Below are 13705 nucleotides of genomic sequence, written 5' to 3'. Positions count from 1 at the left end.
AAAATAATTAACTAATGGATGTGAACTGGGGTAGACTAACTTCAATTATATATATTTATATTCCTTTGCTAATTTTCCTTTGACTTTTTATAGTTGTTGTTTTGTTTTATCCCAGCACCCAGGAAGAAACGTTCGACAAAATCGAAAAATCCAAAGATTGTTGCTTCTCTCAACACAACGAAAGTTTTAAACTTGATTGCTCTGTCATGAATCCTTGTACAAACGGTGCTTGTGAAATAAAGAAAAGAAAACTTATTTATCATGGATAACACATCACTTCGTGACATTATTGAACGTATTCCAGAGCTCAAATTCCGGTATATTGGATCCTTTCCAGCAGATTTTGTCCCAAATTTACCCAGTTTCACTTTTGCAAGCATCAACACTTCCCCAAGCAGTGAGTTTGGTGAACATTGGATAATGATTGGTCGCCTCAATAGGAACTATTACTATGCGGATTCTCTAGCACGACCAGTCACACATTACAAATTTTTGAACAAAAAGCATCAGAAAATGATACACAGACTACTCCAGAAAATGCAAAACTTGTGTGGGTTCTACACTATTTATGCTGCATTTCATCTATTTCAATTTTTACAAACAAACTTGAACAATGTTCATGATGTGCGTGTACTTAATTTTTTTAGTAATTATATGTAAATTTGATTACTGGGGTATACATTAAGCTGGTGGCCAATAAAATTGACATTACTTTTTAACAATTGTACCTTTCACTCAGTTAGCTACAAAAATTTTTCGTTTTTGTCGACTTTATTAACCCATTCGGCTAAATGTACCTCGGTTTTCACTTATTTTGATAATAATTATTACCTATTTAATGTAAATGTTCGAGTGATTTTGTAGTTTGATGTGCATAATTTATACTGTGTCCGTTATTTACAACTTTTCCCATTCAATTTTTTTTAAAAAAAGCTGTCATTTTTAACCAATCAGACGAGAGTATTTAGAAATTATTGAAAAAAAACTATAAACTGCTAAAAAATAACAAACTTCTATTAGAAATGGAGCGTATCCTAATTAGCTAAAATACCCTATATCCTATTCCTACCCTATATCCTATTCCTAATCTTAATACATGTCAACGGCTATAACTAATCTTAATACGTGTCGGTTGCTAGGACTAATCTTAATACATGTCGGCTGCTATAACTAATCTTAATACATGTCGGCGGCTATAACTAATCTTAATACATGGAGATTCTATTCCTAATCTTAATAAATGGAGCCTAATCTTAATACATGGAGACTAATCTTAATACATGGAATCTGTTTTTAATACATGGAGCCTAATACATGTAGGCGCCCCTAGATTCTATCCCCAATCTTAATAACTTAGGGATGACCCTAATCTTAGCTATAACCAACCTTAATACATGGGATTTTCACCCCCCCCCCCCGTAGCCTTGCTAACCTTTTTACTACTAACAGCAAAAAGAAATGAAATTGGACTTCAATTGATAATGAGGAGCAGTAGGAAAAACAGAAATGTTTAGAACCTGAATAACCAGTTTCCTGTCTTTTAATTGAACAAATTAATTGAAGATCATAAAAAGAACTGAATCAAAATTAAGTATAAAATTGAACAAAATACGATAATGGATATTGTGAGGAATGATCAAGAAAACTATAGCTTAAAAAATTAAAACATAAGTAATTACTCACTGGTTACATAGTAAAATTATATTAAAATATTGAGTAAACTTATAAACTTTTTTGAGTTTCAATGAAGTTTTAATCAGACAGGTAACCATCATATCGTTCGACCTCATAGACTGTCATTTCTCTCTCATGCGGAATTCTTGGGTTTGAATTACACGTCCATCACCCATTTGGGTTGCGAGGAGAGCAAGTGCTACTAATTGCTATATTTGTATCCGTAATTGAATCCTCGTATACTTGTGCATTTTGAATGTTTTCAACTATTATCTGTGTTTGCTGGCTTTGGGATTTTTGGTTGCTAGATTTCTTGTTTTGACCGTTACATCGTCTAACAGAAGACGGTTCAAAGTCTGAAGTGTCACTTGTGGGTGACGATCGTTTGATTTTTTGCAAAATAGGGGTCAATTGCCGATGACGACGAAGTTGGCGGTTGTGTTGGTGGCGCAGCAATTGGCTGATATAGGCTAAAGTGGATTTTTGTTAAATCTAGGCATATCTTTGAAAACATGGTCATACTTGGTTTTTTCTTGGATCCTTATCTTGATTGCTCGTGCTATATTGCTTGTAGTGCAAATGCAGGAGCGGGAAGAGTAAACAATACTGGCATCATCTGGTTGTTTTTTGGACCTTTTAAATTTCTTACTGCCAAAATTTTTCTCAATAGGTCCCTCTTATGGTTTGTTATCTTTTATTTGAGGGTTTTCCATTGATCTTTGGCGGACGTCCATCCGCGTATTGGGCCAAACTTGTGAATCTTTCCTCTTTTTTCTCAGTTTTCGCGATGAGAGGGTTTCTGTATTGCTCTTCTATTTTGTTAGGTTCCTTGATCATGCTAGTTGTAGAGCTAATTTTGCCAACTCTGCTGCTTGAACTTTACATAATCCATCTAAACTCCTTTTTTGACCTTTATCTGTATTAATCTTCCTCACTATCTTTACTTGAACGCTTTTTTCCGTTCATGGTATTGACGTGAAATGCCTTTTGACCACATGAGAATTTTCTCATTGTCCTGCATTTTCTCTTGTTGTTCGTGAGCATTTGCATTTACGGCACAAATGGTATTCTCAACTTCCAGATCAGTACACATGCCAGAATTCATCCACTGTTCATCGGCGAGATACGAACATCCAGGTATCTTACCTTCGTCTAAATAAAATTGAATTATTTCATTATAACCAAAGTGTTTACTGTCTGGTTTAGTTGTTATATTAGAGGCTGCTGTAATATAATTTCGATCAAATTGTCCATCAAATGGTGTTAAATTTGTGTTTTTTTCTCGAGTTATTTGTATTTTTGTATAATTGCATGTAGTGATTGTTGTAAATTGAAATTGTTGATTAGAAGAGTTTTCATGCAAGATCATTGTTTTTTACTGTTTGAATAAAACGTTGAACAAGTCTTATTGCCCTGTGAAGTTTTGCTGGTGCATAAATTGGTTCAATATCGTTTTTTGTGCAGAAATCTAAAAGTTCTCAAGTCTTCTTCCTGTCAAACACGTAGCTTGATCTAATCTAGTAGATCTTGGAACTCGGTGATTATATATGTTTGTACCCAGGAATTCAATGACTTTTGAGCTAGATGCATAGTATTTTCTATTACTATTTCTCTTGGAGGATACTTAGAATATCTGTCAACAGCAATTAAAAGTATTGTTCTACTCCCTTTTCATTTAAAATAGAGCCGCCAGAATCTATTTGTATTTCTTTTTTGGTTCTTTACATTTTGTTGAAGGTGATCATTTGCTACGCTGAATCACCTGTTCTTATCTCTTACCAATTTAAGTGCTTGATTTGCACAAACAACGCAAAGTGAGGTCGATTTGGATTCCTTGTTTTCATAGTTGCAATTTTTAGATTTTGCGCTCATTTGAGATACTTAGCAGTGATTTGTTGACTTGATGTCATATGGTGCTTAATGGATTTAAATGTTCAGATTGTTAACATTCTTTACTTTCTGAATTTTGCAAGGCATTTGCACCCAATTTGTGAATAGAATGTGATTTATTTGAAGGTTTAATGTGTAGTTCGAATTGATATTTTGATTGCGGTAATGGCATTTGCGATTGTGATTGACGTATGTGTGATATGTACAATGCGATTATTGGAAAGGGGTTAATTGCGTTGCGATTGACAAAAAGTCCTTCGCAAAGCCTTTGGTGATTATGCTGAACTTATACCAGAGTCGATCATGGATATCAAGTAGATGCTACCAAATTGAATTTTTGCGCTAAGAGGCTGTAGTTTGTTGTGTTTTACTTGAAAAGGCTTCAACGTAGTTATCTGAGTTGCTGTCTTATGTGGAATTGTACAGTTGTTTTTATAGTTCTCTCTAGCTATCGATGTAGTTGACCCATTCTTCATCGTCACTTTCTTCCGGAGTTGTTTCAATTTGGTTGACATTAGTTTGTGGTAGTGTTTCGGGTTTGTGTCAGCTTTGATTATCAGCAATGGTTATGCAAATTGGTTCAGAGTTCCACAATTGTTATTTTTTTACTTTTTGCAGACAATTCTATTTGTGATTGTAGTTCTATAATTACGGCAGTTTGTTTTTAAACTTTGTCTGAAGGCATTGTTTTTGCGGTTGTACTTTATTCGTTAATGTCGGAAATTTGTTTTGCGATTTTGACCTTGGTAGTTAGTGAACATGTTTACCGATTGACTGTTACTATTGTTCTAGTTTTGATTGATTTTCTGTTGGTTTTTTGCGCCCGTTCCTTATGGATGGCTATTTCTAAAGCTTAAGAAGGTGTTACCGTTTCTTTGAGGACCCTCTTTTGCGTCCCATAGTCCAACAAGTTCAGGATGTAATTGTCACGGATGAGAGTAGTATCATCATCACTTAGGCTTCAATTTTCAACTTTCTCGATCAAACGTCCGTTGGAATTTTCAACAGACTCACCTTTGTGTTGTAAAAAGGGAAAAAGACAAATCTATCGTATGTGATATTGCGTCCTTTGATGAAAGAGTCTTCCATGGCTCTCCACAAGTCTTTCATTGGCTCTATTTCGATTAGGAAGCGTGGTTGGTCACTTTTGTGGGGTCCTTCGGTCCCTATGCAAAGATATAGTAGAGATGTAGCTCCTGGTCACAAGTCTCCCACGGTTTTTTTTCCACTGAGTACTCCAATTTTGCCAATTTTATTACAACGGTTTTGCCAATTTACCTGGAGTTGTTGATTTCGTAATTTGCGGTCACCTTCTGTTGCATGTGTATGATTTTCAGTGATTTCTTTATAGACTGGTTCAGGTGGGTAGGCAACCCTTGCAGGCGGGCACACAAAAGAGTTTTCAATTGAATCACTTCTTTCGCTAGAAGTGCTGTGTCCACTGCTGTGTCCACTTTTCCCATGAGAGAGGTGGGGTGAATGTAGCTTTTTCTCAAAAAGCAATGTTATGTTTTCCGGGAGTCCTTTGCTGACTGCGGCATCTTATGGGGCATAATTTTCTAGCAGATCTGATTGCGCTGCGAATGCTATCTTTACAATTGGAGAGAGAGAGAGAGTTTGCGTCGCTTTTGCCACTTCTAGTTAGTCGATTTAGAATTTGCTACAAGTGTGATTGGATATCGCGAAGCGAATGACTATTTAGACTTCTTGTCACTATTTCAAGAGCAATTGACTAAATTGGAATTCACAACTGAGTTGTACCAACGAAACGAGAAGAAAGGAAATTTTTACATAAGTTCATCATGAGGAACAGCAGGAAATACATGAATCTTTAAAACCTAAATATACAGCTTCTTGTCTGTTAATTGAATGAATTAATTGACGATCAAAATATAAACTGAATTAAAATTAGGAATAAAATTGAACTAAATACGGTATTTTATTTTGTTCCAATATCCTATCCGTATGATAGGAACATTGCGTTCAACTGCTCGACTTTTGAAATGTGATGCAATTATATAACTTAAACGACAAAAACTGTTCAGCTGGAAAATGGATCCCGCTGTCTACTTTGTCATCAATACATTGCCGTTTGTGCCAATCCCTGATGGTCTGCTAACTACGATGTCATTCGAACCACCATTTTTTGTATTTGACATTTTATTGTCTAAGTTTTCATTATGCTGTGAAATTTTGAGCAGAAATCATTTCTAATTGCTTTGCATTTGTTTGCTATACATCCAAAATTTTGAATTTTGATGAGCTTTTTCATAATAGTGAGCATGCTATTAGTTGAGTTTCAAACCACTTTTTTTGACTTGCATTCTTTGCAATTAAAATCGGATAGACAATATTTACATCAAAATTTCATTTTTTGCAATCATGCGGAGGCTGCTGCATGAAAACTTCTATCAATGATTGTGATTGAGTGCTCTTTTCGGATGCAAAAGTTCGCTAACGCAACATATATCAATTTGAATACGTTTGTTTTGTATTACTGCAAACTTCTGCGGTTTAATGTTGATCTGGTTGCGATTTATTACTGAATTTGGTTGTGCGGCATTGATTTGTTTTTATCGTTTGCTACTTTTATTTTCAATATAACCTTAATTTTCTAATTTTCCAAGTATCTTCCACACCACAAGTTTTTATTTCGAGAAACTGCACCTAAGTGAGGTAAAAAATTATAACTGAAGGATGAGATGCCTGGAGACGAGATAGGAAAACATCGTCAAAAATAGAAAGATAAAAGGCCACTAACAGAGAAACAAGGAAAAGTTTGGGTACCCGCGCTAAAGCACCAGAACGCGAAAAAGGGGAAATATAAGCGACTAAAGTTTAATTGGCATAAGTTTAACCAATAGTTGTAGAGGGATAAACATACCCGACTAACGTCGGACGAATTTCTCTCAAACAACCGACGAGCTGTTAACGTCAACAGCTAGCCACGGTTTAGTGTCCTCAGGGCGCTACCTTTTTAACCCGTTTCTGAATACGAAAGTCAAACGAGTCAGACGAAAAATCGGCGAAGCAAAAAATTGCATAAAAAGACAAACAGGATTAATGTATTTGCTACAAATTGCTTTCGAGAGCAATTAACAATGGTTTCCTAAAAGTGCCTGTTATCATATATGATAAAAAAACATTTCAACTATAACTCATTGATAATGAGGATCAGACATTGTGACATTACTCCACATAACAGCAGCTGAAGTGAGGAATCGAAAAAAAGAGAAAGAGATAATACGTGAACGAGAAAGAGAAGGAAAGGAACTGCAACCGAAAGAGAGAAGGAGACAGGAATATCTTCCATGTTTGGATTCGACACTGCAACTTCTAGTTTTCTAAATTTGTTAAAAAATAAATCATATAGAAAAAGACCGAAAAAGGCAAATTAAAAGAAGTTTTGAACTCCGCCATAAAAAAATCAAAACCATTTTTTGTCTTGAAAGTTCTGTCCAGTAACCCGTCTCCGAGACTTGAAAAGTTTTGTTGACCAGTAATGGTCGTTAAACTCAGAAAAGGACAAAAAATATTGGAAAAAATTGCAAATTTTACCAAAATCTTGCTAAAATTCAAGACATTAATATCTTAAGAACCATTTCATTGTTTCAAGAGACTATTCAGTATCCCTGTTTCAAGCCTCATAAATAGTTTCTTTGGCTCATAAAGATCCATAAGCTTGGAACTTAAAATTTTTCCAGCAATTTGAAAAAATTGAATTTTATTACTTTAAAACCAAAAATTTTAAAGTTTTTGAATATTGCCAAAACTGGAGTCATAAAATGGTTGATCACAATCCCATCAACTCTAGAAACTATGCAGCAGCTTATTATCAAACTTTGGAGGAGGTCCCAAGCCTCTGTTGCCGGAAAAAAAACAAAAACATGGAAAAATTGCAAATATTTTTAAAGTTTGCTTTAAATCGTGATTTTAAATTCTTGAAGAACATTCCATTACAACTATAAACTATGCAGTAACATATTATCAAAGAGAAGTTCAGTGGCCCTTGAGGCTAGATAAACTAAAAAAATGACAAAAAATTTCAAGAAAACTTCAAATTGCAAGTTTTAAAAAAAATTGCTAAAATTTGATATTAAAAAGTTGAAAATGAATCCATTACCAACAAATTTTTTTTTCAATAACTTATTATCAATTAAGTTCCCTAGTGTAAGCTTTTTTGACCCTTGAGGCTCAAAAAGTCTGAATAATGACTATAAATGTTTAAAAATTGATTGGAAAAAATGGCAAACAAAATCAAAAATATGCTAAAATTCTTGATGTTTACATATTGCAAGACATTCCATTTCATCTAAAACTTTTACAAAACAAATGTTTTTAAACTGTAGAGGAGGTTCCTTGGCTATTAAGTCTGAGAAAATCTGAAAGACTTGAAAAAAGCCAGTTTTATCAAAAAATAGCTAAAATTTGTGACATTAAAAAGTTGAAAAACCATTCCATTACCAAATTTGTCAGTAACTTTTATCAAACCGCATAGGTTGTTTTCTGGCCCCTGGGTCTGGAAAATTGTAAAATTCTGAATAAGAAAAAAATGTCAAAAAAATTGAAAAAATTGCACGTTTTGACAAAAAAAAAATGCTAAAATTCGTGATGGTAAAATGTTGAAGTTGAAAACATTACATTACCACTAGAAACTATGCAGTAACCTATTTTAAAAACCTTAAGGAGGTTCCTTGACACCTAGGGCTGACAAAAAATCAAAAAATGTCACTAATTTTGAAAAGGCTTGAAAAAAAATTGCAAAATAGTATAATTTTGCGTTTTTAGCAAGTGGTCGTTCGTCAGTAGCTAGCCACGGGAGGGGGGGGGGGGGGGGGGGGGGGGTGGAGGGTGTGCACCCAGGGCTGAAGGGGGCAACACTGGGGTGGGGACGGCAACAGCTCGGTGGGGGGTGGGGGCAATAGGGGGGTCAACAGTGGGGGTGTCTTCAACCTCTAAGAACCGCCCTTCACACCATAAGTATAAGTATGAGTCTCCAAAACAGTTTGAGCTGAAACAGAACTGAAAGGCTCTAAGAGCACTTAATGCCCACTGGGCGCTACCTGTTTTTCCCGTCTTTGAAGACGAAAAGTCAAAAGCGTCAGATGAAAAATCGGTCAAGCGAAAAATCGCATAAAAAAGACCGACAGGACTAATATAATTGCTACAAACTTCGTTTGAGAGCAATTAAAAATATATCGTGCTGCAGATTATTATTTATGGTTAATTAGTCGTTTGTATGAAACCCGAATTGACTTCTGATTACGATTAAGTTTAATCGCCCCCATCACGTCCGGAGTTGGTCTGGTTTTTTGATGATACACGCAGTTAAGATCTGTTTTATCTTTTTATTTTAGATATTATAGACAGGTGGTTAAATATTATTCACTTTTTCCATTAAATTGATTCTATTTTAATAAATCTGTAAATACAATAATACATTCGAGGATAATTTAATTTGTCATTTTTTTTCGCATTATAGGTTTAAAAATGTCAAAAATCTTACCTGCCGGCTCAAGATTGTACTCACAAGTTGATTTCGCAAAAAAATGATTTTGTTTCATTATTCAATTTTATTTTAAATTACGATACCAGGTCTGGTTTTTGCAATTTGAAAAAAAATGATTTTTTTAAAAAACTGTTGAGATTATTTACTGGTGTCTCAAATGGTTGAAGTTCTTCTGGTTCCTCTTTTTCCTCTGTTGGCACAGAGGTGCTGTATTCCCTGTCCACTGTGATTGAGGGAGGGAGGGATGGCGGTTGAGGGGCAAAATACTGCTCTTCTAAGGCTGTGTTGTATTCACTAATATAGCTAGCATACTCTCTGAAGTCCGAGGTCGTTCTATCATTTCTCGAAATTACTCTGAAATTGTTTTCTTTTTTCATTATAGGTCCAATTTTGAAAAACTAATATCTTATAAGATGGAAGTTATAGACAAGATCGGCTGATTATAGACCTCACTTATCATAAAACAGAATCAGACTTAAATTATTTTACAAAATAATGGTATATGCTAACAATATTAAGATCATAAAACAAAATTTGTATTGGTTTAATCAAACACAATCTATTACACTTCATATTTTGTCATCACTTTGTCAGGTAAACGCAGACGGAAAAATAATTTTTTGTTTGATTTCATTCAAACTGTAGATATTTCCTAAACTAAGAAATTTTTCGGATATAGTGCTATTAATGCATGATTTCCAACTTGGATTTCAACTCCATCTTTGATAAAACCTAATCATTGATAATGTCATTATTTTCAATTTAATCAACTTGAAAAGATAGAAAAGTAAAAAAAACTATTCATAAATTTTCTTTCAACTTTGCAGCCTATCTTTTTGAGTTTTTGAGCTTTGAGTAAACATTGAACTATTTGTTTGCTATATTTGTGTGTCGACTAGTATCAACAAGACTTTAATCTTTTGAAGTCGAAGAGATTTAATGCCTTCCCGGCGTTACCTGTTTATCCTGTTGTGAATGTGAACGGTCAAAAAGATCAGACGAAAGTCGGTTGAAAAAAAATATGATTAAAGCACACTATAAAAGTGAAATCCTGGAAACGGTTCGACGATTCGTCTATCACAAAACACTAAATTAACGAAATGTAAATCATAAAAATTGAGGCACAAAAAACAAAAAGTTAATTACGTAATAAAACCATAAAAAATGTTTATGGAAATGAGAAATTATTTGGGGAAAGGGTGTGGGGAGAGATTAAAAAGGGGTGTAGGTGGGATTGTTTCGGATTGGGTTTGGTGGGAGCGCTGCTGAAGGCTAGTTTAAGAGGGGGAGGTGGATGAGAAGGGTATGAGAAATGTAGGCGGGGTTGTTCGAGGGGTTTAAAGTCGGGTGGGGTGGGGGAGGCGAGCTCGAGGTGTTAAATGGGAAAAATTGAAATAATTTTTACCTTTCAATAACAATATTTTTGCTTTGAATGGTAGCAACAGATCAAAAGTACTATACGTTAGGAATTAATTTACTATTATAGTTCAATATTTTAGAACAGAAGTCATCACTCGAAAACAGAGGTCGATGTCCAAAAAAATAAGAGTTCAAGTCATGAACTCAATTTCTTCAGCTGTCAAACATAACCGATAGAAAAGCGGAAAATATTCGAAGAGTCGCAAAAGGGAATCTAAACTTTCTTTACGTAAAGCAGACATATTGAAAACAAAACCAAAAATTGATTGCCTAATAAAACTATATATAGAAATATTAATGTTGAAAAAAAATGCAGACAGAGCTTCAACTTGAAGGTGTAAGTCGTGGGAGGGGGGGGGGGGGTTAATGGGGACTGCGGTCTTTATGGGGGAATTTTGGTGGGCGTAGGTAGGTGGTGGTATTGGTAGAGTTGGAGTGAGTGAGGCAAGTAGATTGACAGTATTTGGGTCGATTTGGGCCCGGGTGGGGTAAGTAGATGGGGTGTTTAGTGTGCATCAGCGTTTGGAAATTTGAAAAGGGAGCTAGGATTATTATAGGCGAAAACTTCTCAAAATGGCACTTTGACCTTGAATATTGCTAGCATGTCCTAATTAGTAATTTTGCTAATTTTAATAACTAAGCTACTGCTAATGTCCAATTTTCAAAAGCAGAAATCAACACATGTCAATGTATGAAAACAAAGAAATCAAGGCATGAACAATCTTGTTCCAGCTAATAAAAACGTCTAGAATGCCAATTCTCCTCTTCAAGTCGTATAGAGACCGCAGGGCTAATACGATGGCTGCAAATTTCCTTTGAGAGAAATTAATCAGTGGCAGAATATACTATCCGGTCTTGGAAAGACACACACAACGCTTGAAAACTTCGTTTTTTTTGTCATTTTTTGTCGTCGCTTTCGCCGTAATGTGCAGGTATGAAATCATTGAATACTTCATTTTTTCCTTGTATGTTCTTAATTACCTGACTTGTGTTTGTTGCTGGTACTTCTGTGGGAATTTGCTCTTGTGACCGGGAAGTCGCAACAGTCCAGACAAAAGTTCCTCGAGGGATATCTCAGTGGGGACTGTGGTCACTGTCATCGTTGTCTGCCGAGTCAAAGTCGTTTCCAGGTGACTTGTTTGCGCTTGTATCAGGTCCTGTCTCTTTGGAACATAAGGAACATTAAGTGTCTGTGCAGGAACTGCAGGCTGCCTGCTATCTTCTTCTATAACTCCTCCTAAAAACCCTAGTCACTGAACAATGCAAATCTTATTAAGCTTTAAGTTTTCAAGTATTTAATAAAGTTCGCAAAATTTTTTACATAAATTTTGAAATTGAAAAATTCTTTACATAAGTTTCGAAATCGCAAAATTCTTAAAATAAAATTGCAAGATGCTTTACATATTTATTTTTGCTTTTGAGCAAATACAAAAATTCTTTTTTGTAAATTTATTTGCTTCTGAAATTAGACAAGCTTCAACGGAGCAACGTTAAAAACTGCCAAAATACAATTGAAAAAAAAACGGAAATTGAATTTCTTAAGATCAGTTGTTCCAAGTGGGATAATTGCGGCATTAACCATTGCCTCAACAACTAATTATTCTTACTTCAAGTTGTAAGTTAAGGGGTCAATCTTGTAATATATTTTATGCAACGGAGCTGTTGCGGACAACGGGTCTAAAATTTTTGGCAATTAGAGTTTGAATGCTGTTCAAACATTTTAGAGTTAAATTTGCTTTGTAATTGAAGAATGGAAGATTAAACAAGATCTGAAAATTTACCATTACGTGCGTCAACCGATACAAAATTTTTCAGTAAGTTTACTCGTTTTTATTTCCAGATTTCACTTTTCCTATCTTAGTACATTGTTCGTATGAAACGTAACTTCGAACTTCTTGGACTAGAAAGGCGATGCCCTATTTGGTAATTCCAGGCAGTAGTTTTCACTTTTAAGCTGGAAGATGCAGCATATTCCTTCATTTTAGTAATGTTAAAACATTAAATCGTAAATTTAAGCGTTTTCCGCATTGAACGGACGTCAAAAACTGAGACCGCCAGCCACTTTCTTTGGAAATAGATTTTTTTTGGTACCAGCAGACGCTCGTAGTGTACGTAATTCTCCTCAACAAAAACATGAAATTTTCAAGGTTTATTCTAATCCTACAAGATTGCTTATATTCGTGGAAAAAAAAGCTAACTAAAAAGATTTAAGTTATGAATTTACCTTAATAATATCTTATAAGACGTCCTCTGTTTTATCCATCTTATAAGATATGTTGTTGAGTCTTAGAAATAATTTTTATAAGATTTGAAATGTTGGCGAGAATCTTATTAAATCTTTAAAGATTTGCATTTTCGAGTGATCAGAGCAGTAACAGCGGAATATCAGATTATTATAAAAATACTATGAGTGTTCACGTAAAAATTTGTAAAGACGAAAGTAGCATATAATTAGTTTTCTAATTAAATATTATCTCTATTTTATATACGCGTTTGAAGCTTAGCTTTGATACAAGAATTTAACAAGTTATGGTGTGGTTGTGAAAAAGAATATAGTCATTATTCATGTGTTTTACCGCAATTGTGACCATCAGTTACAAACAGAAGTGGTTTTATGACTCAAAAGAGAGTGACAGTACCTGATGAACAATTATTGACACAAAAAATATGATTAGCAGATGTAATGCTGAAACACTTTGCAGGCGTACATTACAAGCCGTTGCCCCTACAATAATAATATTTTACTTTCGTTATCGCTAATTTGAGAAAAAATCGAGGTTGAGTCATTGTAAAGTTTAACACCTATTATAACGTTTCGTTATCGAATTTTGATAGTTTGTGGTGTGGTTATGTGGAAATTGGTCCACTTTATATGGTACTACTGGCACTGGTTCGAAAGGTTTTTTTCCACTTCTACGTCAATTTTTAATTTTTTTCCACCTATTTTTTGGAAGAAGGGTTGTTGGAAAGAACACAACGAACTGCTTAAAAATCCATCGCATTACTAATTGCGGATTAGCATATGATTACTATTTTTTAAAATTTAGCCTATTTGTGTCGGATATTAAGTAACTAACAAAATCAAAACAAAAATCAAATAATAGTCTAATCAAAAAACTTTTACTGAACTGTTATAGAGCTTTAATACTTTTAAGATCGAAAACTAAATAATGATACTGGTTTGAATTTGGTTTCAATATTTGACTTGATTGG

At 34.5% G+C, this 13705-nt stretch overlaps 1 protein-coding gene across 7 annotated transcripts in view; it reads right to left on the bottom strand.

The window, feature by feature from the left end:
• The window catches only part of LOC142352245 (uncharacterized), a 123234-nt gene that overhangs the window by 92006 nt on the left and 17523 nt on the right, over nt 1–13705 (bottom strand). For 3 of the 7 annotated variants that reach the window (XM_075404766.1, XM_075404724.1, XM_075404716.1), the window contains exons 2-3: nt 11474–11729; nt 9220–9427 (exon numbers count right to left, since the gene is read on the bottom strand). In XM_075404766.1, coding sequence (XP_075260881.1) covers nt 9220–9427; nt 11474–11592 — 327 coding nt within the window. In that variant the 5' untranslated portion in view covers nt 11593–11729. The other 4 variants (XM_075404732.1, XM_075404758.1, XM_075404750.1 and 1 more) reach the window with 4 other exon arrangements.

Source organism: Convolutriloba macropyga, chromosome 1 (assembly GCF_964194025.1).
Source record: "Convolutriloba macropyga chromosome 1, txConMacr16.3, whole genome shotgun sequence".
NCBI lineage: Eukaryota > Metazoa > Xenacoelomorpha > Acoela > Convolutidae > Convolutriloba > Convolutriloba macropyga.
Note: the sequence above shows the minus strand (reverse complement) of the source record. Positions and strands in the feature narration are given on the sequence as shown.